The sequence below is a fragment of the Cherax quadricarinatus genome, chromosome 1 (genome assembly GCF_038502225.1).
Source record: "Cherax quadricarinatus isolate ZL_2023a chromosome 1, ASM3850222v1, whole genome shotgun sequence".
NCBI lineage: Eukaryota > Metazoa > Arthropoda > Malacostraca > Decapoda > Parastacidae > Cherax > Cherax quadricarinatus.
Window position 1 is genome coordinate 48,268,371 of NC_091292.1, and position 23,165 is coordinate 48,291,535.

Sequence of the window (23,165 nt, forward strand, 5' to 3'; positions counted from 1 at the left end):
GCCAGGGTGAGTGATGTAGCCTGTGTGAGTGATGTAGGCTGCGTGAGCGATGTATCCAGTGTGAGTGATGTAGACTGGATGAGTGATGTAGCCTGGGTGAGTGATGTGCCCTGGGTGAGTGATGTAGCCTGGGTGAGTGATGTAGCCTGGGTGAATGATGTAATCTCAGAGTGTGATGTAGCCTGGGTGAGTGATGTAGCCTGCGTGAGTGACGTACACTGGGTGAGTGGTGCAGCCTGGGTGAGTGATGTAGCCTGAGTGACTGACGTAGCCTGGGTAAGTGATGTAGACTTGGTGAGTGATGTAGCCTTTGTGACTGATGTAGACTGGGTGAATGATGTAGCCTTGGTGAGTGATGTATCTTGGGTGAGTGATGTAGTGTGGGTGAGCGATGTAACGTGTGTGAGTGATGTTGCCTAGGTGAGTGATGTAGCCTGAGTGAGAGATGTAGCCAAGGTGAGTCATGTAGCCTGGGTGAGTGATGAGGCCTGGGTGATTGATGTAGCCTGGGTGAGTGATGTAGTCTGCGTGAGTCATGTAGCCTACATGAGTGATGTAACCTGTGTGTGTGATGTAGCCTGGGTGAGTGATGTAGGCTGAGTGGATGATGTAGCCTGGGTGAGTGATGTAGCCTAAGTGAGTGATGTAGCCTGGGTTAGTGATGTACCCTGTGTGAGTGATCTAACCTGGGTGAGTGATATAGCCTGGGTGAGTGATGTAGCCTGGGTGGGTGATGTATCCTGGGGGAGTGATGTAGCCTTGGTGAGTGATGTAGCCTGACTGAGAGGTGTAGCCTGAGTGAGTGATGTAACTTGAGTGAGTGTGAGTGAAGTAGCCTGAGTGAGTGATGTAGCCTGGGTGAGTGATGTAGCCTGGGTGAGTGATGTAGCCTGGGTGAGTGATGTAGCCTGGGTGAGTGATGTAGCCTGGGTGAGTGATGTAGCCTGGGTGAGTGATGTAGCCTGGGTGAGTGATGTAGCCTGGGTGAGTGATGTAGCCTGGGTGAGTGATGTAGCCTGGGTGAGTGATGTAGCCTGGGTGAGTGATGTAGCCTGGGTGAGTGATGTAGCCTGGGTGAGTGATGTAGCCTGGGTGAGTGATGTAACCTGGGTGAGTGATGTAGCCTGGGTGAGTGATGTAGCCTGAGTGAGTGATGTAGCCTGGGTGAGTGATGTAGTCTGTGTGAGTGATGTAGCATGTGTGAGTGATGAAGCCTAAGTGAGTGATGTAGCCTGGGTGAATGATGTAGCCTGAGTGAGTGATGTAGCCTGGGTGAGTGATGTAGACTGGGTGAGTGATGTAGCCTGAGTGAGTGATGTAGCCTGGGTGAGTGATGTAGCCTGAGTGAGTGATGTAGCCTGGGTGAGTGATGTACACTGGGTGAGTGATGTAGCCTGGGTGAGTGATGTAGCCTGGGTGAGTGATGTAGCGTGGGTGAGTGATGTAAGCTGGGTGAGTGATGTAACCTGGGTGAGTGATGTAGCCTGAGTGAGTGTTGTAGCCTGGGTGAGTGATGTAGCCTGAGTGAGTGATGTATCTTGGGTGAGTGATGTAGCCTCATTGAGTGATGTAGCCTGGGTGAGTGATGTAGCCTCAGTGAGTGATGTAGCCTTGGTGAGTGATGTAACCTGGGTGAGTGATGTAGCCTGGGTGAGTGATGTAGCCTGAGTGAGTGATATAGCCTGGGTGAGTGATGTATCCTGAGTGAGTTATGTAGCCTGGGTGAGTGATGTAGCCTCAGTGGGTGATGTATCCTGGGTGAGTGATGTAGCCTCAGTGAGTGAGGTAGCCTGGGCGAGTGATGTATCCTGGGTGAGTGATGTAGCCTGAGTGAGTTATGTAACCTGCGTGAGTGATGTAGCCAGAGTGATGTAGCCTGGGTGTGTGATGTAGCCTGACACAGTGATGTAGCCTTTATGAGTGATGTAGCCTGGGGTGAGTGACGTAGGAATGGTAAGTAATGTAGCCTAGGTGGGTAATGTAGCCTGGGTGAGTGATGTAGCCAGGTTGAGTGATGTAGCCAGGGTGAGTGATGTAGCCTGTGTGAGTGATGTAGGCTGCGTGAGCGATGTATCCAGGGTGAGTGATGTAGATGGGGTGAGTGATGTAGATGGGGTGAGTGATGTAGCGAGTGTGAGTTATGTAGCCTGGGTGAGTGATATAGCCTGGGTGAGTGATGTAGCCAGTTTGAGTGATGTAGCCTTAGTGAGTGATGTAGCCTAGGTGAGTAATATAGCCTGGGTGAGTGATGTAGCCAGTGTGAGTGATGTAGCCAGGGTGAGTGATTTAGCCTGGGTGAGTGATGTAGCCTAGGTGAGTGATGTAGCCAGGGTCAGTGATGTAGCCAGGGTCAGTGATGTAGCCTGGGTGAGTGATACAGCCTGAGTGACTGATGTAGCCTGGGTGAATGATGTAGCCATGGAGAGTGATGTAACCTGAGTGAGTGATGTAGCCTGGGTGAGTGATGTAGCCTGGGTATGTGATGTAACCTGGGTGAGTGATGTAGACTGGATGGGTGATGTAGCCTGGGTGAGTGATGTAGCCTGGGTGAGTGATATAGCCTGGGTGTGTGATGTGCCCTGGGTGAGTGATGTAGACTGGATGAGTGATGTAGCCCGGGTGAGTGATGTAGCCTGGGTGAGTGATGTAGCCTGGGTGAGTGATGTAGACTGGATGAGTGATGTAGCCTAGGTGAGTGATGTGCCCTGGGTTAGTGATGTAGCCTGGGTGAGTGATGTAGCCTGGATGAGTGATATAGCCTCAGTGAGTGATATGCCCTGGGTGAGTGATGTAGACTGGATGAGTGATGTAGCCTAGGTGAGTGATGTGCCCTGGGTTAGTGATGTAGCCTGGGTGAGTGATGTAGCCTGGGTGAGTGATATAGTCTCAGTGAGTGATATACCCTGGGTGAGTGATGTAGACTGGATGAGTGATGTAGCCTGGGTGAGTGATGTGCCCTGGGTGAGTGATGTAGCCTGGGTGAGTGATGTAGCCTGGGTGAATGATGTAATCTCAAAGTGTGATGTAGCCTGGGTGAGTGATGTAGCCTGCGTGAGTGACGTACACTAGGTGAGTGGTGCAGCATGGGTGAGTGATGTAGCCTGAGTGACTGACGTAGCCTGGGTAAGTGATGTAGACATGGTGAGTGATGTAGCCTTTGTGACTGATGTAGCCTGGGTGAGTGATGTAGCCTTGGTGAGTGATGTAGCTTGGGTGAGTGATGTAGCATGGGTGAGTGATGTTGCCTAGGTGAGTGATGTTGCCTAGGTGGGTGATGTAGCCTGAGTGAGTGATGTAGCCAATGTGAGTCATGTAGGCTGGGTGAGTGATGTGGCCTGGGTGATTGATGTAGCCTGGGTGAGTGATGTAGTCTGCATGAGTGATGTAGCCTACATGAGTGATGTAACCTGTGTGAGTGATGTAGCCTGGGTGAGTGATGTAGGCTGAGTGAATGATGTAGCCTGGGTGAGTGATGTAGCCTAAGTGAGTGATGTAGCCTGGGTTAGTGATGTACCCTGTGTGAGTGATATACCTGGGTGAGTGATGTAGCCTGGGTCAGTGATTTAGCCTGGTTGAGTGATGTAGCCAGGGTGAGTGATGTAACCTGGGTGAGTGATGTAGCCTGGGTGAGTGATGTAGCCTGATTGAATGATGTAGCCTGGGTGAGTGATGTAGACTGGGTGAGTGATGTAGCCAGGGTGAGTGATGTAGCCTGGGTGAGTGATGTAGCCTGGGTGAGTGATGTAACCTGGGTGAGTGATGTAGCCTGGGTGAATGATGTAGCCTGAGTGAGTGATGTAGCCTGGGTGAGTGATGTAGTCTGTGTGAGTGATGTAGCGTGTGTGAGTGATATAGCGTGGGTGAGTGATGTAAGCTGGGTGAGTGATGTAGCCTTGGTGAATGATGTAGCCTGAGTGAGTGTTGTAGCCTGGGTGAGTGATGTAGCCTTTGTGAGTGATGTAGCTTGGGTGAGTGATGTAGCCTGGGTGAGTGATGTAGCCTGGGTGAGTGATGTAGCCTGGGTGAGTGATGTAGCCTTGGTGAGTGATGTAACCTGGGTGAGTGATGTACCCTGGGTGAGTGATGTAGCCTGAGTGAGTGATATAACCTGGGTGAGTGATGTAGCCTCAGTGAGTGAGGTAGCCTGGGCGAGTGATGTATCCTGGGTGAATGATGTAGCCTGAGTGAGTTATGTAACCTGCGTGAGTGATGTAGCCAGAGTGATGTAGCCTGGGTGTGTGATGTAGCCTGACACAGTGATGTAGCCTTTATGAGTGATGTAGCCTGGGGTGAGTGACGTAGGAATTGTAAGTAATGTAGCCTAGGTGGGTAATGTAGCCTGGGTGAGTGATGTAGCCAGGGTGAGTGATGTAGCCAGGGTGAGTGATGTAGCCTGTGTGAGTGATGTAGGCTGCGTGAGCGATGTATCCAGGGTGAGTGATGTAGATGGGGTGAGTGATGTAGCGAGTGTGAGTTATGTAGCCTGGGTGAGTGATATAGCCTGGGTGAGTGATGTAGCCAGTTTGAGTGATGTAGCCTTAGTGAGTGATGTAGCCAGAGTGATGTAGCCTGGGTGTGTGATGTAGCCTGACACAGTGATGTAGCCTTTATGAGTGATGTAGCGAGTGTGAGTTATGTAGCCTGGGTGAGTGATATAGCTTGGGTGAGTGATGTAGCCTGGGTGAGTGATGTAGCCAGTTTGAGTGATGTAGCCTTAGTGAGTGATGTAGCCTGGGTGAATGATGTAGCCTGGGTGAGTGACGTAGCGAGGAGGATAAATAATGTAGGCTAGGTGAGTAATATAGCCTGGGTGAGTGATGTAGCCAGTGTGAGTGATGTAGCCAGGGTGAGTGATTTAGCCTGGGTGAGTGATGTAGCCTAGGTGAGTGATGTAGCCAGGATCAGTGATGTAGCCAGGGTCAGTGATGTAGCCTGGGTGAGTGATACAGCCTGAGTGACTGATGTAGCCTGGGTGAATGATGTAGCCTTGGAGAGTGATGTAGCCTGAGTCAGTGATGTAGCCTAGGTGAGTGATGTAGCCTGGGTGACTGATGTAACCTGGGTGAGTGATGTAGACTGGATGGGTGATGTAGCCTGGGTGAGTGATGTGCCCTGGGTTAGTGATGTAGCCTGGGTGAGTGATGTGCCCTGGGTGAGTGATGTAGACTGGATGAGTGATGTAGCCTGGGTGAGTGATGTAGCCTGGGTGAGTGATGTAGCCTGGGTGAGTGATGTAGACTGGATGAGTGATGTAGCCTGGGTGGGTGATGTGCCCTGGGTTAATGATGTAGCCTGGGTGAGTGATGTAGCCTGGGTGAGTGATATAGCCTCAGTGAGTGATATACCCTGGGTGAGTGATGTAGACTGGATGAGTGATGTAGCCTGGGTGAGTGATGTGCCTTGGGATAGTGATGTAGCCTGGGTGAGTGATGTAGCCTGGGTGAGTGATATAGCCTCAGTGAGTGATGTGCCCTGGGTGAGTGATGTAGACTGGATGAGTGATGTAGCCTGGGTGAGTGATGTGCTCTGGGTGAGTGATGTAGCCTGGGTGAGTGATGTAGCCTGGGTGAATAATGTAATCTCAGAGTGTGATGTAGCCTGGGTGAGTGATGTAGCCTGCATGAGTGACGTACACTGGGTGAGTGGTGCAGCCTGGGTGAGTGATGTAGCCTGAGTGACTGACGTAGCCTGGGTAAGTGATGTAGACTTGGTGAGTGATGTAGCCTTTGTGACTGATGTAGCCTGGGTGAGTGATGTAGCCTTGGTGAGTGATGTAGCTTGGGTGAGTGATGTAGTGTGGGTGAGTGATGTAACGTGAGTGAGTGATCTTGCCTTGGTGAGTGATGTAGCCTGAGTGAGTGATGTAGCCAAGGTGAGTCATGTAGCCTGGGTGAGTGATGTGGCCTGGGTGATTGATGTAGCCTGGGTGAGTGATGTAATCTGCGTGAGTGATGTAGCCTACATGAGTGATGTAACCTGTGTGAGTGATGTAGCCTGGGTGAGTGATGTAGGCTGAGTGAATGATGTAGCCTGAGTGAGTGATGTAGCCTGGGTGAGTGATGTAGCCAGGGTGAGTGATGTAGCCTGGGTGAGTGATGTAACCTGGTTGAGTGATGTAGCCTGGGTGAATGATGTACCCTGAGTGAGTGATGTAGCCTGGGTGAGTGATGTAGTCTGTGTGAGTGATGTAGCGTGTGTGAATGATGTAGCCTGGGTGAGTGATGTAGCCTGGGTCAGTGATTTAGCCTGGGTGAGTGATGTAGCCAGGGTGAGTGATGTAACCTGGGTGAGTGATGTAGCCTGATTGAGTGATGTAGCCTGGGTGAGTGATGTAGACTGGGTGAGTGATGTAGCCAGGGTGAGTGATGTAGCCTGGGTGAGTGATGTAGCCTGGGTGAGTGATGTAACCTGGGTGAGTGATGTAGCCTGGGTGAGTGATGTAGCCTGAGTGAGTGATGTAGCCTGGGTGAGTGATGTAGTCTGTGTGAGTGATGTAGCGTGTATGAGTGATGTAAGCGGGGTGAGTGATGTAGCCTGGGTCAGTGATTTAGCCTGGGTGAGTGATGTAGCCAGGGTGAGTGATGTAACCTGGGTGAGTGATGTAACCTGGGTGAATGATGTAGCCTGAGTGAGTGATGTAGCCTGGGTGAGTGATGTAGTCTGTGTGAGTGATGTAGCGTGTGTGAGTGATGTAGCGTGGGTGAGTGATGTAAGCTGGGTGAGTGATGTAGCCTGGGTGAGTGATGTAGCCTGAGTGAGTGTTGTAGCCTGGGTGAGTGATGTAGCCTGAGTGAGTGATGTAGCTTGGGTGAGTGATGTAGCCTCATTGAGTGATGTAGCCTGGGTGAGTGATGTAGCCTCAGTGAGTGATGTAGCCTTAGTGAGTGATGTAACCTGGGTGAGTGATGTAGCCTGGGTGAGTGATGTAGCCTGAGTTAGTGATATAGCCTGCGTGAGTGATGTAGCCTGAGTGAGTGATGTAGCCTGGGTGAGTGATGTAGCCTCAGTGGGTGATGTATCCTGGGTGAGTGATGTAGCCTCAGTGAGTGAGGTAGCCTGGGCGAGTGATGTATCCTGGGTGAGTGATGTAGCCTGAGTGAGTTATGTAGCCTGGGTAAGTGATGTAGCCTGCGTGAGTGACGTACACTAGGTGAGTGGTGCAGCCTGTGTGAGTGATGTAGCCTGAGTGACTGACGTAGCCTGGGTAAGTGATGTAGACTTGGTGAGTGATGTAGCCTTTGTGACTGATGTAGCCTGGGTGAATGATGTAGCCTTGGTGAATGATGTAGCCTTGGTGAGTGATGTAGCTTGGGTGAGTGATGTAGCTTGGGTGAGTGATGTTGCCTAGGTGAGTGATGTTGCCTAGGTGAGTGATGTAGCCTGAGTGAGTGATGTAGCCAAGGTGAGTCATGTAGGCTGGGTGAGTGATGTGGCCTGGGTGATTGATGTAGCCTGGGTGAGTGATGTAGTCTGCATGAGTGATGTAGCCTACATGAGTGATGTAACCTGTGTGAGTGATGTAGCCTGGGTGAGTGATGTAGGCTGAGTGAATGATGTAGCCTGGGTGAGTGATGTAGCCTAAGTGAGTGATGTAGCCTGGGTTAGTGATGTACCCTGTGTGAGTGATGTAGCCTGAGTGAGTGACGTAGCCTGGGTGAGTGATGTAAGCTGGGTGAGTGATATAGCCTGGGTGAGTGATGTAGCCTGGGTGGGTGATGTATCCTGGGGGAGTGATGTAGCCTTGGTGAGTGATGTAGCCTGAGTGAGTGATGTAGCCTGAGTGAGTGATGTAGCTTGAGTGTGAGTGAAGTAGCCTGAGTGAGTGATATACCTGGGTGAGTGATGTAGCCTGTGTCAGTGATTTAGCCTGGGTGAGTGATGTAGCCAGGGTGAGTGATGTAACCTGGGTGAGTGATGTAGCCTGGGTGAGTGATGTAGCCTGATTGAGTGATGTAGCCTGGGTGAGTGATGTAGACTGGGTGAGTGATGTAGCCAGGGTGAGTGATGTAGCCTGGGTGAGTGATGTAGCCTGGGTGAGTGATGTAGCCTGAGTGAGTGATGTAGCCTGGGTGAGTGATGTAATCTGTGTGAGTGATGTAGCGTGTGTGAGTGATGTAGCCTGAGTGAGTGTTGTAGCCTGGGTGAGTGATGTAGCCTTAGTGAGTGATGTATCTTGGGTGAGTGATGTAGCCTGGGTGAGTGATGTAGCCTGGGTGAGTGATGTAGCCTGGGTGAGTGATGTAGCCTTGGTGAGTGATGTAACCTGGGTGAGTGATGTAGCCTGGGTGAGTGATGTAGCCTGAGTGAGTGATATAGCCTGGGTAAGTGATGTAGCCTGAGCGAGTGATGTAGCCTGGGTGAGTGATATAGCCTCAGTGGGTGAGGTATCCTGGGTGAGTGATGTAGCCTCAGTGAGTGAGGTAGCCTGGGCGAGTGATGTATCCTGGGTGAGTGATGTAGCCTGAGTGAGTTATGTAACCTGCGTGAGTGATGTAGCCAGAGTGATGTAGCCTAGGTGTGTGATGTAGCCTGACACAGTGATGTAGCCTTTATGAGTGATGTAGCCTGGGGTGAGTGACGTAGGAATGGTAAGTAATGTAGCCTAGGTGGGTAATGTAGCCTGGGTGAGTGATGTAGCCAGGGTGAGTGATGTAGCCAGGGTGAGTGATGTAGCCTGTGTGAGTGATGTAGGCTGCGTGAGCGATGTATCCAGGGTGAGTGATGTAGATGGGGTGAGTGATGTAGATGGGGTGAGTGATGTAGATGGGGTGAGTGATGTAGCGAGTGTGAGTTATGTAGCCTGGGTGAGTGATATAGCCTGGGTGAGTGATGTAGCCAGTTTGAGTGATGTAGCCTTAGTGAGTGATGTAGCCTGGTTGAGTGATGAAGCCTGGGTGAGTTGCGTAGCGAGGAGGATAAGTAATGTAGCCTAGGTGAGTATTATAGCCAGTGTGAGTGATGTAGCCAGGGTGAGTGATTTAGCCTGGGTGAGTGATGTAGCCTAGGTGAGTGATGTAGCCAGGGTCAGTGATGTAGGCTGGGTGAGTGATACAGCCTGAGTGACAGATGTAGCCTGGGTGAATGATGTAGCCTTGGAGAGTGATGTAGCCTGAGTGAGTGATGTAGCCTGGGTGAGTGATGTAGCCTGGGTATGTGATGTAACCTGGGTGAGTGATGTAGACTGGATGGGTGATGTAGCCTTGGAGAGTGATGTAGCCTGAGTGAGTGATGTAGCCTGGGTGAGTGATGTAGCCTGGGTGACTGATGCAACCTGGGTGAGTGATGTAGCCTGGGTGAGTGATGAAGCCTGGGTGAGTGATATAGCCTGGGTGAGTGATGTAGCCTGGGTGAGTGATGTGCCCTGGGTTAGTGATGTAGCCAGGGTGAGTGATGTAGCCTGGATGAGTGATATAGCCTCAGTGAGTGATATGCCATGGGTGAGTGATGTAGTCTGGATGAGTGATGTAGCCTGGGTGAGTGATGTGCCCTGGGTTAGTGATGTAGCCTGGGTGAGTGATGTAGCCTGGGTGAGTGATATAGTCTCAGTGAGTGATATGCCCTGGGTGAGTGATGTAGACTGGATGAGTGATGTAGCCTGGGTGAGTGATGTGCCCTGGGTGAGTGATGTAGTCTGGGTGAGTGATGTAGCCTGGGTGAATGATGTAATCTCAGAGTGTGATGTAGCCTGGGTGAGTGATGTAGCCTGCGTGAGTGACGTACACTGGGTGAGTGGTGCAGCCTGGGTGAGTGATGTAGCCTGAGTGACTGACGTAGCCGGGGTAAGTGATGTAGACTTGGTGAGTGATGTAGCCTTTGTGTCTGATGTAGCCTGGGTGAGTGATGTAGCCTTGGTGAGTGATGTAGCTTGGGTGAGTGATGTAGCGTGGGTGAGTGATGTTGCCTAGGTGAGTGATGTTGCCTAGGTGAGTGATGTAGTCTGCGTGAGTGATGTAGCCCATGTAGGCTGGGTGAGTGATGTGGCCTGGGTGTGATGTAGCCTGAGTGAGTGATGTAGCCTACATGAGTGATGAAACCTGTGTGAGTGATGTAGCCTGGGTGAGTGATGTAGGCTGAGTGAATGATGTAGCCTGGGTGAGTGATGTAGCCTATGTGAGTGATGTAGCCTGGGTTAGTGATGTACCCTGTGTGAGTGATGTAGCCTGGGTGAGTGATGTAGCCTGGGTGAGTGATGTAGCCTGGGTGAGTGATGTAGCCTGGGTGAGTGATGTAGCCTGGGTGAGTGATGTATCCTGGGTGAGTGATGTAGCCTGGGTGAGTGATGTAGCCTGGGTGAGTGATGTAGCCTGGGTGAGTGATGTAGCCTGGGTGAGTGATGTAGCCTGGGTGAGTGATGTAGCCTGGGTGAGTGATGTAGCCTGGGTGAGTGATGTAGCCTGGGTGAGTGATGTAGCCTGGGTGAGTGATGTAACCTGGGTGAGTGATGTAGCCTGGGTGAGTGATGTAGCCTGATTGAGTGATGTAGCCTGGGTGAGTGATGTAGACTGGGTGAGTGATGTAGCCAGGGTGAGTGATGTAGCCTGGGTGAGTGATGTAGCCTGGGTGAGTGATGTAACCTGGGTGAGTGATGTAGCCTGGGTGAATGATGTAGCCTGAGTGAGTGATGTAGCCTGGGTGAGTGATGTAGTCTGTGTGAGTGATGTAGCGTGTGTGAGTGATGTAGCCTGGGTGAGTGATGTAAGCTGGGTGAGTGATGTAGCCTGGGTGAGTGATGTAGCCTGAGTGAGTGTTGTAGCCTGGGTGAGTGATGTAGCCTGAGTGAGTGATGTAGCTTGGGTGAGTGATGTAGCCTCAGTGAGTGATGTAGCCTGGGTGAGTGATGTAGACTCAGTGAGTGATGTAGCCTTGGTGAGTGATATAACCTGGGTGAGTGATGTAGCCAGGGTGAGTGAGGTAGCCTGAGTGAGTGATATAGCCTGGGTGAGTGATGTAGCCTGAGTGAGTGATGTAGCCTGTGTGAGTGATATAGCCTCAGTGGGTGATGTATCCTGGGTGAGTGATGTAGCCTCAGTGAGTGAGGTAGCCTGGGCGAGTGATGTATCCTGGGTGAGTGATATAGCCTGAGTGAGTTATGTAACCTGCGTGAGTGATGTAGCCAGAGTGATGTAGCCTGGGTGTGTGATGTAGCCTGACACAGTGATGTAGCCTTTATGAGTGATGTAGCCTTTGGTGAGTGACGTAGGAATGGCAAGTAATGTAGCCTAGGTGGGTATTGTAGCCTGGGTGAGTGATGTAGCCAAGATGAGTGTTGTAGCCTGCGTGAGTGACGTACACTGGGTGAGTGGTGCAGCCTGGGTGAGTGATGTAGCCAGTGTGAGTGATGTAGTTAGGGTGAGTGATTTAGCCTGGGTGAGTGATGTAGCCTGGGTGAATGTTGAAGCCTTGGAGAGTGATGTAGCCTGAGTGAGTGATGTAGCCTGGGTGAGTGATGTAGCCTGGGTGACTGATGTAAACTGGGTGAGTGATGTAGACTGGATGGGTGATGTAGCCTGGGTGAGTGATGTGCCCTGGGTGAGTGATGTAGCCTGGGTGAGTGATGTAGCCTGGGTGAGTGATATAGCCTGGGTGAGTGATGTAGCCTGGGTGAGTGATGTAGCCTGGGTGAGTGATGTAGCCTGGGTGAGTGATGTAGACTGGATGAGTGATGTAGCCTGGGTGAGTGATGTGCCCTGGGTTAGTGATGTAGCCTGGGTGAGTGATGTAGCCTGGGTGAGTGATATAGCCTCAGTGAGTGATATGCCCTGGGTGAGTGATGTAGACTGGATGAGTGATGTAGCCTGGGTGAGTGATGTGCCTTGGGTTAGTGATGTAGCCTGGGTGAGTGATGTAGCCTGGGTGAGTGATATAGCCTCAGTGAGTGATATGCCCTGGGTGAGTGATGTAGATTGGATGAGTGATGTAGCCTGGGTGAGTGATGTGCACTGGGTGAGTGATGTAGCCTGGGTGAGTGATGTAGCCTGGGTGAATGATGTAATCTCAGAGTGTGATGTAGCCTGGGTGAGTGATGTAGCCTGCGTGAGTGACGTACACTGGGTGAGTGGTGCAGCCTGGGTGAGTGATGTAGCCTGAGTGACTGACGTAGCCTGGGTAAGTGATGTAGACTTGGTGAGTGATGTAGCCTTTGTGACTGATGTAGCCTGGGTGAGTGATGTAGCCTTGGTGAGTGATGTAGCTTGGGTGAGTGATGTAGCGAGGGTGAGTGATGTTGCCTAGGTGAGTGACGTTGCCTAGGTGAGTGATGTAGCCTGAGTGAGTGATGTAGCCAAGGTGAGTCATGTAGGCTGGGTGATTGATGTGGCCTGGGTGAGTGATGTAGTCTGCGTGAGTGATGTAGCCTACATGAGTGATGTAACCTGTGTGAGTGATGTAGCCTGGGTGAGTGATGTAGGCTGAGTGAATGATGTAGCCTGGGTGAGTGATGTAGCCTAAGTGAGTGATGTAGCCTGGGTTAGTGATGTACCCTGTGTGAGTGATGCAGCCTGAGTGAGTGACGTAGCCTGGGTGAGTGATGTAACCTGGCCTGGGTGAGTGATGTAGCCTGGGTGGGTGATGTATCTTGGGGGAGTGATGTAGCCTGAGTGAGTGATGTAGCCTTGGTGAGTGATGTAGCCTGAGTGAGTGATGTAGCCTGGGTGAGTGATGTAGGCTGAGTGAATGATGCAGCATGCTTGAGTGATGTAGCCTGAGTGAGTGATGTAGCCTGAGTGAGTGATGTAGCCTGGGTGAATGATGTAGCCTGAGTGAGTGATGTAGCCTGGGTGAGTGATGTAGCCCGGGTGAGTTATGTAACCTGGGTGAGTGATGTAGCCTGGGTGAGTGATGTAGCCTGATTGAGTGATGTAGCCTGGGTGAGTGATGTAGACTGGGTGAGTGATGTAGCCAGGGTGAGTGATGTAGCCTGGGTGAGTGATGTAGCCTGGGTGAGTGATGTATCCTGGGTGAGTGATGTAGCCTGGGTGAATGTTGTAGCCTGTGTGAGTGATGTAGCCTGGGTGAGTGGTGTAGTCTGTGTGAGTGATGTAGCGTGTGTGAGTGATGTGGGTGAGTGATGTAGTCTGTGTGAGTGATGTAGCTGGGTGAGTGATGTAGCGTGGGTGAGTGATGTAGCCTGGGTGAGTGATGTAGCCTGGGTGAGTGATGTAGCCTGAGTGAGTGTTGTAGCCTGGGTGAGTGATGTAGCCTGAGTTAGTGATATAGCCTGCGTGAGTGATGTAGCCTGAGTGAGTGATGTAGCCTGGGTGAGTGATGTAGCCTCAGTGGGTGATGTATCCTGGGTGAGTGATGTAGCCTCAGTGAGTGAGGTAGCCTGGGCGAGTGATGTATCCTGGGTGAGTGATGTAGCCTGAGTGAGTTATGTAGCCTGGGTAAGTGATGTAGCCTGCGTGAGTGACGTACACTAGGTGAGTGGTGCAGCCTGTGTGAGTGATGTAGCCTGAGTGACTGACGTAGCCTGGGTAAGTGATGTAGACTTGGTGAGTGATGTAGCCTTTGTGACTGATGTAGCCTGGGTGAATGATGTAGCCTTGGTGAATGATGTAGCCTTGGTGAGTGATGTAGCTTGGGTGAGTGATGTAGCTTGGGTGAGTGATGTTGCCTAGGTGAGTGATGTTGCCTAGGTGAGTGATGTAGCCTGAGTGAGTGATGTAGCCAAGGTGAGTCATGTAGCCTGGGTGGGTGATGTGGCCTGGGTGATTGATATAGCCTGGGTGAGTGATGTAGTCTGCGTGAGTGATGTAGCCTTCATGAGTGATGTAACCTGTGTCAGTGATGTAGCCTGGGTGAGTGATGTAGGCTGAGTGAATGATGTAGCCTGGGTGAGTGATGTAGCCTAAGTGAGTGATGTAGCCTGGGTTAGTGATGTACCCTGTGTGAGTGATGTAGCCTGAGTGAGTGACGTAGCCTGGGTGAGTGATGTAAGCTGGGTGAGTGATATAGCCTGGGTGAGTGATGTAGCCTGGGTGGGTGATGTATCCTGGGGGAGTGATGTAGCCTTGGTGAGTGATGTAGCCTGAGTGAGTGATGTAGCCTGAGTGAGTGATGTAGCTTGAGTGAGTGTGAGTGAAGTAGCCTGAGTGAGTGATGTACCTGGGTGAGTGATGTAGCCTGGGTCAGTGATTTAGCCTGGGTGAGTGATGTAGCCTGGGTGAGTGATGTAACCTGGGTGAGTGATGTAGCCTGGGTGAGTGATGTAGCCTGATTGAGTGATGTAGCCTGGGTGAGTGATGTAGACTGGGTGAGTGATGTAGCCAGGGTGAGTGATGTAGCCTGGGTGAGTGATGTAGCCTGGGTGAGTGATGTAGCCTGAGTGAGTGATGTAGCCTGGGTGAGTGATGTAATCTGTGTGAGTGATGTAGCGTGTGTGAGTGATGTAGCCTGAGTGAGTGTTGTAGCCTGGGTGAGTGATGTAGCCTTAGTGAGTGATGTATCTTGGGTGAGTGATGTAGCCTGGGTGAGTGATGTAGCCTGGGTGAGTGATGTAGCCTGGGTGAGTGATGTAGCCTTGGTGAGTGATGTAACCTGGGTGAGTGATGTAGCCTGGGTGAGTGATGTAGCCTGAGTGAGTGATATAGCCTGGGTAAGTGATGTAGCCTGAGCGAGTGATGTAGCCTGGGTGAGTGATATAGCCTCAGTGGGTGAGGTATCCTGGGTGAGTGATGTAGCCTCAGTGAGTGAGGTAGCCTGGGCGAGTGATGTATCCTGGGTGAGTGATGTAGCCTGAGTGAGTTATGTAACCTGCGTGAGTGATGTAGCCAGAGTGATGTAGCCTAGGTGTGTGATGTAGCCTGACACAGTGATGTAGCCTTTATGAGTGATGTAGCCTGGGGTGAGTGACGTAGGAATGGTAAGTAATGTAGCCTAGGTGGGTAATGTAGCCTGGGTGAGTGATGTAGCCAGGGTGAGTGATGTAGCCAGGGTGAGTGATGTAGCCTGTGTGAGTGATGTAGGCTGCGTGAGCGATGTATCCAGGGTGAGTGATGTAGATGGGGTGAGTGATGTAGATGGGGTGAGTGATGTAGATGGGGTGAGTGATGTAGCGAGTGTGAGTTATGTAGCCTGGGTGAGTGATATAGCCTGGGTGAGTGATGTTGCCAGTTTAAGTGATGTAGCCTTAGTGAGTGATGTAGCCTGGGTGAGTGATGTAGCCTGGGTGAGTGATGTAGCGAGGAGGATAAGTAATGTAGCCTAGGTGAGTAATATAGCCAGTGTGAGTGATGTAGCCAGGGTGAGTGATTTAGCCTCGGTGAGTGATGTAGCCTAGGTGAGTGATGTAGCCTGGGTCAGTGATGTAGGCTGGGTGAGTGATACAGCCTGAGTGACAGATGTAGCCTGGGTGAATGATGTAGCCTTGGAGAGTGATGTAGCCTGAGTGAGTGATGTAGCCTGGGTGAGTGATGTAGCCTGGGTGACTGATGTAACCTGGGTGAGTGATGTAAACTGGATGGGTGATGTAGCCTGGGTGAGTGATGTAGCCTGGGTGAGTGATATAGCCTGGGTGAGTGATGTAGCCTGGGTGAGTGATGTAGACTGGATGAGTGATGTAGCCTGGGTGAGTGATGTGCCCTGGGTGAGTGATGTAGCCTGGGTGAGTGATGTAGCCTGGGTGAATGATGTAATCTCAGAGTGTGATGTAGCCTGGGTGAGTGATGTAGCCTGCGTGAGTGACGTACACTGGGTGAGTGGTGCAGCCTGGGTGAGTGATGTAGCCTGAGTGACTGACGTAGCCGGGGTAAGTGATGTAGACTTGGTGAGTGATGTAGCCTTTGTGACTGATGTAGCCTGGGTGAGTGATGTAGCCTTGCTGAGTGATGTAGCTTGGGTGAGTGATGTAGCGTGGGTGAGTGATGTTGCCTAGGTGAGTGATGTTGCCTAGGTGAGTGATGTAGCCTGAGTGAGTGATGTAGCCAAGGTGAGTCATGTAGGCTGGGTGATTGATGTGGCCTGGGTGAGTGATGTAGTCTGCGTGAGTGATGTAGCCTACATGAGTGATGTAACCTGTGTGAGTGATGTAGCCTGGGTGAGTGATGTAGGCTGAGTGAATGATGTAGCCTGTGTGAGTGATGTAGCCTGAGTGAGTGACGTAGCCTGGGTGAGTGATGTAACCTGGGTGAGTGATATAGCCTGGGTGAGTGATGTAGCCTGGGTGGGTGATGTATCCTGGGGGTGTGATGTAGCCTTGGTGAGTGATGTAGCCTGAGTGAGTGATATACCTGGGTGAGTGATGTAGCCTGGGTCAGTGATTTAGCCTGGGTGAGTGATGTAGCCCGGGTGAGTGATGTAACCTGGGTGAGTGATGTAGCCTGGGTGAGTGTTGTAGCCTGATTGAGTGATGTAGCCTGGGTGAGTGATGTAGACTGGGTGAGTGATGTAGCCAGGGTGAGTGATGTAACCTGGGTGAGTGATGTAGCCTGGGTGAGTGTTGTAGCCTGATTGAGTGATGTAGCCTGGGTGAGTGATGTAGACTGGGTGAGTGATGTAGCCAGGGTGAGTGATGTAGCCTGGGTGAGTGATGTAGCCTGGGTGAGTGATGTAACCTGGGTGAGTGATGTAGCCTGGGTGAATGATGTAGCCTGAGTGAGTGATGTAGCCTGGGTGAGTGATGTAGTCTGTGTGAGTGATGTAGCGTGTGTGAGTGATGTAGCGTGGGTGAGTGATGTAAGCTGGGTGAGTGATGTAGCCTGGGTGAGTGATGTAGCCTGAGTGAGTGTTGTAGCCTGGGTGAGTGTTGTAGCCTGAGTGAGTGATGTAGCTTGGGTGAGTGATGTAACCTCAGTGAGTGATGTAGCTTGGGTGAGTGATGTAGCCTCAGTGAGTGATGTAGCCTTGGTGAGTGATATAACCTGGGTGAGTGATGTAGCCAGGGTGAGTGAGGTAGCTTGAGTGAGTGATATAGCCTGGGTGAGTGATGTAGCCTGAGTGAGTGATGTAGCCTGTGTGAGTGATATAGCCTCAGTGGGTGATGTATCCTGGGTGAGTGATGTAGCCTCAGTGAGTGAGGTAGCCTGGGCGAGTGATGTATCCTGGGTGAGTGATGTAGCCTGAGTGAGTTATGTAACCTGCGTGAGTGATGTAGCCAGAGTGATGTAGCCTGGGTGTGTGATGTAGCCTGACACAGTGATGTAGCCTTTATGAGTGATGTAGCCTGGGGTGAGTGACGTAGGAATGGTAAGTAATGTAGCCTAGGTGGGTAATGTAGCCTGGGTGAGTGATGTAGCCAAGGTGAGTGTAGCCTGGGTGAATGATGTAATCTCAGAGTGTGATGAAGCCTGGGTGAGTGATGTAGCCTGCGTGAGTGACGTACACTGCGTGAGTGGTGCAGCCTGGGTGAGTGATGTAGCCTGAGTGACTGACGTAGCCTGGGTAAGTGATGTAGACTTGGTGAGTGATGTAGCCTTTGTGACTGATGTAGCCTGGGTGAGTGATGTAGCCTTGGTGAGTGATGTAGCTTGGGTGAGTGATGTAGCATGGGTGAGTGATGTTGCCTAGGTGAGTGATGTTGCCTAGGTGAGTGATGTAGCCTGAGTGAGTGATGTAGCCAAGGTGAGTCATGTAGGCTGGGTGATTGATGTGGCCTGGGTGAGTGATGTAGTCTGCGTGAGTGATGTAGCCTACATGAGTGATGTAACCTGTGTGAGTGATGTAGCCTGGGTGAGTGATGTAGGCTGAGTGAATGATGTAGCCTGGGTGAGTGATGTAGCCTAAGTGAGTGATGTAGCCTGGGTTAGTGATGTACCCTGTGTGAGTGATGTAGCCTGAGTGAGTGACGTAGCCTGGGTGAGTGATGTAACCTGGGTGAGTGATATAGCCTGGGTGAGTGATGTAGCCTGGGTGGGTGATGTATCCTGGGGGAGTGATGTAGCCTTGGTGAGTGATGTAGCCTGAGTGAGTGATGTAGCCTGAGTGAGTGATGTAGCTTGAGTGTGAGTGAAGTAGCCTGAGTGAGTGATATACCTGTGTGAGTGATGTAGCCTGAGTGAGTGATGTAGCCTGAGTGAGTGATGTAGCTTGAGTGTGAGTGAAGTAGCCTGAGTGAGTGATATACCTGGGTGAGTGATGTAGCCCGGGTGAGTGATGTAACCTGGGTGAGTGATGTAGCCTGGGTGAGTGATGTAGCCTGATTGAGTGATGTAGCCTGGGTGAGTGATGTAGACTGGGTGAGTGATGTAGCCAGGGTGAGTGATGTAGCCTGGGTGAGTGATGTAGCCTGGGTGAGTGATGTAACCTGGGTGAGTGATGTAGCCTGGGTGAATGATGTAGCCTGAGTGAGTGATGTAGCCTGGGTGAGTGATGTAGTCTGTGTGAGTGATGTAGCGTGTGTGAGTGATGTAGCGTGGGTGAGTGATGTAAGCTGGGTGAGTGATGTAGCCTGGGTGAGTGATGTAGCCTGAGTGAGTGTTGTAGCCTGGGTGAGTGATGTAGCCTGAGTGAGTGATGTAGCTTGGGTGAGTGATGTAGCCTCAGTGAGTGATGTAGCCTGGGTGAGTGATGTAGCCTGGGTGAGTGATGTAGCCTGGGTGAGTGAGGTAGCCTGAGTGAGTGATATAGCCTGGGTGAGTGATGTAGCCTGAGTGAGTGATGTAGCCTGGGTGAGTGATATAGCCTCAGTGGGTGATGTATCCTGGGTGAGTGATGTAGCCTCAGTGAGTGAGGTAGCCTGGGCGAGTGATGTATCCTGGGTGAGTGATGTAGCCTGAGTGAGTTATGTAACCTGCGTGAGTGATGTAGCCAGAGTGATGTAGCCTGGGTGTGTGATGTAGCCTGACACAGTGATGTAGCCTTTATGAGTGATGTAGCCTGGGGTGAGTGACGTAGGAATGGTAAGTAATGTAGCCTAGGTGGGTAATGTAGCCTGGGTGAGTGATGTAGCCAAGGTGAGTGTTGTAGCCAGGGTGAGTGATGTAGCCTGTGTGAGTGATGTAGCCTGGGTGAGTGATATAGCCTGGGTGAGTGATGTAGCCAGTTTGAGTGATGTAGCCTTAGTGAGTGATGTACCCTGGGTGAGTGATGTAGCCTGGGTGAGTGACGTAGCGAGGAGGATAAGTAATGTAGCCTAGGTGAGTAATATAGCCTGGGTGAGTGATGTAGCCAGTGTGAGTGATGTAGCCAGGGTGAGTGATTTAGCCTGGGTGAGTGATGTAGCCTAGGTGAGTGATATAGCCAGGGTCAGTGATGTAGCCAGGGTCAGTGATGTAGCCTTTGTGAGTGATGTAGCCTGGGTGAGTGATGTAGCCTGGGTGAGTGATGTAGTCTGATTGATGTAGCCTAGGTGAGTGATGAAGCCAGGGTTAGTGATGTAGCCTGGGTGAGTGATGTAGCCAGTGTGACTAATGTAGCCTGGGAGATTAATGTAGCCTGGGTGAGTGATTTAGCCCGTGTGAGTGATGTAGCCTGGGTGAATGATGTAGCCAGGGTGAGTGATGTAGCCATAATGAGTGATGTAGCCTGGGTAAGTGATGTAGCCTGGGTGAGTGATGTAGCGTGTGTGAGTGATGTAGCCTGGGTGAGTGACGTAGCCTGGGTGAGTGATCTAGCCTGGGTGAGTGATGTAGACATCGTGAGTGATGTATCCTGGGTTAGTAATGTTTCCTGGGTGAGCGATGTAGCCTGGGTGAGTGATGTAGCCAGTGCGAGTGATGTAGCCTGGGTGAGTAATGTAGCCTGTGTGAGTGATGCAGCCTGAGTGAGTAATGTAGCCTGAGTGAGTAATGTAGCCTGGGTGACTAATGTAGCCTGATTGAGTGATGTAGCCTTGGTGAGTAATGTAGCCTTGGTGAGTGATTTAGCCTGGGTGAGTAATATTGCCTGGATGAGTGATGTACCCTGATTGAGTAATGTAGCCTGGGTGAGTGATGTAGCCTGGTTGAGTAATGAAGCCTGGGTTAGTGATGCAGCCTGAGTGAGTAATGTAGCCTGAGTGAGTGATGTAGCCTGGGTGAGTGATGTAGCCTGGGTGAATGGTGTAGCCTGGGTGAATGATGTAGCTTGGGTGAGTGATGTAGCCAGGGTGAGTGATGTAGCCAGGGTGAGTGATGTAGCCTGGGTGAGTGATGTAGCTTGGGTGAGTGATGTAGCCAGAGTGAGTGATGTAGCCTGGGTGAGTGATGTAGCCTGGGTGAGTGATGTAGCCTAGGTGAGTGATATAGCCAGGGTCAGTGATGTAGCCAGGGTCAGTGATGTAGCCATGGTCAGTGATGTAGCCTTTTTGAGTGATGTAGCCTGGGTGAGTGATGTAGCCTGGGTGAGTGATGTAGTCTGATTGATGTAGCCTAGGTGAGTGATGAATCCAGGGTTAGTGATGTAGCCTGGGTGAGTGATGTAGCCAGTGTGACTAATGTAGCCTGGGAGATTAATGTAGCCTGTGTGAGTGATTTAGCCCGTGTGAGTGATGTAGCCAGGGTGAGTGATGTAGCGTGTGTGAGTGATGTAGCCTGGGTGAGTGACGTAGCCTGGGTGAATGATGTAGCCAGGGTGAGTGATGTAGCCATAATGAGTGATGTAGCCTGGGTAAGTGATGTAGCCTGGGTGAGTGATGTAGCGTGTGTGAGTGATGTAGCCTGGGTGAGTGATGCAGCCTGAGTGAGTAATGTAGCCTGAGTGAGTAATGTAGCCTGGTTGAGTAATGTAGCCTGATTGAGTGATGTAGCCTTGGTGAGTAATGTAGCCTTGGTGAGTGATTTAGCCTGGGTGAGTAATATTGCCTGGGTGAGTGATGTAGCCTGATTGAGTAATGTAGCCTGGGTGAGTGATGCAGCCTGAGTGAGTAATGTAGCCTGAGTGAGTGATGTAGCCTGGGTGAGTGATGTAGCGTGGGATAGTGATGTAGCCTATGTGAGTGATGTAGCCTGGGTGAGTGATGTAGCCTGGGTGAGTTATGTTGCCTGGATGAGTGATGTAGCTTGGGTGAGTGATGTAGCCAGAGTGAGTGATGTAGCCTGGGTGAGTGATGTAGCGTGGGATAGTGATGTAGCCTGGGTGAGTGATGTAGCCTGGGTGAGTGATGTAGCCTGGGTGAGTTATGTTGCCTTGATGAGTGATGTAGCCTTGGTGAGTGATGTAGCCAGGGTGAATAATGTAGTCTGTGTGAGTGATATATCCTGGGTGAGTTATGTTGCCTGGATGAGTGATGTAGCCTGGGTGAGTGATGTAGCCAGGGTGAATAATGTAGCCTGGGTGAGTGATGTAGCTAGTGTGAGGGGAGTGATGTAGCTAGTGTGAGGGGAGTGATGTAGCTAGTGTGAGTGATGTAGCCTGGGTGAATGATGTAGCCTGGGTGAGTGATGTAGCCAGGGTGAGTGATGTAGCCTGGGTGAGTGATGTAGCCTGGGTGAGTGATGTAGCCTGCGTGAGTGATGTAGCCTGGGTGAGTTATGTTGCCTGGGTGAGTGATGTAGCCTTTGTGGGCTATGTTGCCGGGTATGTAACACGTACTCATAATAACTATGAACAGTTAGAGAATATTTCAAGTGGAGAAAATAATGATTTACTTCGTCTATGTATTTATGAGTCTGGAAACTGCAACATTTTTTTGTAGAAAGTTAAAACGAACAATTTCTGTTAGTGATTGATATCTGTTATATAAATAGGACTACTCAATGAAATATCTATTTTTTTTTGAACTCAGGAGTGGTAGACAGAAGCACGGAGCTGCTGGCTGTTAACCCAGATCCTATATCACTTGAAAAATTATTTGATATCGCTAATAGTTTCAAGATTGGACGGTGGCATAACTCTCAGATCAACCTCTATCAGTACTGCTTCAATAAGAAATTGAGTGAACCTGCAAAAACCCCAGGTTAGTTAATATGTCATGTATTCAACTGTATTTTCGTCTCATTTACTGTAAATCTATGGAAAACATAAATTACTTTTAAACAAATTTTAAGACTAGACAGCCGGTCTTAGAGCTACAGATGTGGTAATACTTCTGAGAATGTCTTGATCGACGGGTTTAAATTCACAATTTGTAATAACTTCAACTTACGAACTTAAAAACCACTATGATAATCAGTATTCAGGATTATTTCTCTAGCTACTTGGCTTTTCATGCTGGGTCCTTCAAGCTTGTTAGGTCCTTCCTTGGATCACTTTTCATGCTGGGTCCTTCAAGCTTGTTAGGTCCTTGCTTGGATCACTTTTCATACTGGGTCCTTCAAGCTTGTTAGGTCCTTCCTTGGATCACTTTTCATACTGGGTCCTTCAAGCTTGTTAGGTCCTTGCTTGGATCACTTTTCATGCTGGGTCCTTCAAGCTTGTTAGGTCCTTCCTTGGATCACTTTTCATACTGGGTCCTTCAAGCTTGTTAGGTCCTTGCTTGGATCACTTTTCATGCTGGGTCCTTCAAGCTTGTTAGGTCCTTCCTTGGATCACTTTTCATACTGGGTCCTTCAAGCTTGTTAGGTCCTTGCTTGGATCACTTTTCATGCTGGGTCCTTCAAGCTTGTTAGGTCCTTCCTTGGATCACTTATCATGCTGGGTCCTTCAAGCTTGTTAGGTCCTTGCTTGGATCACTTTTCATGCTGAGTCCTTCAAGCTTGTTAGATCCTTCCTTGGATCACTTTTCATGTTGGGTCCTACAACCTTCTTAGTTCCTTCCTTGGATCACTTTTCATGCTGGGTCCTTCAAGCTTGTTAGGTCCTTCCTTAGATCTATCTTCATGCTGGGTCCTTCAAGCTTGATAGGCCCTTCCTTGGATCACTTTTCATGCTGGATCCTTCAAGCTTGTTAGGTCCTTGGATCACTTTTCATGCTGGGCCTATGTGGCTTGTTTATGTCTTTTCTTGGATCAGTTTCCATGCTGGGTCCTTCAGGCTTGTTTAGGTCCTTCCTTGGATCACATTCCTTGCTGGGTCCTTCAGGCTTGTTTAGTTCCTTCCAAGGATCGCTTTTCATGCTGGATCCTTCAAGCTTATTTAGGTCCTTCCTTGGGTCACTTTTCATGCAGGGTCCTTCAGGCTTGTTTAGGTCCTTCCTTGAATCACTTTTCATGCTGGATCCTTCAAGCCTGTAAGGTCTTTCCTTGGATCACTTTTCATGCTGGGTCCTTCAACCTTGTTACGTCCTTTCCTTTATCACCTTTCATGCTGGGGCCTTCAAGCTAGTTTAGGTCCTTCCTTGGATCGCTTTTCATGCTGAATCCTTCAAGCTTATT

At 50.5% G+C, this 23,165-nt stretch overlaps 1 protein-coding gene across 1 annotated transcript in view; it reads left to right on the forward strand.

Moving 5' to 3' along the window:
* Positions 1 to 23,165, forward strand: part of LOC128687922 (pregnancy zone protein) — a 245,182-nt gene that overhangs the window by 97,366 nt on the left and 124,651 nt on the right. Inside the window, exon 8 of the mRNA XM_070085814.1 lies at positions 21,638 to 21,808. Within this exon, the coding sequence (XP_069941915.1) occupies positions 21,638 to 21,808 (171 nt within the window). The remainder of the gene's footprint in view (positions 1 to 21,637; positions 21,809 to 23,165) is intronic.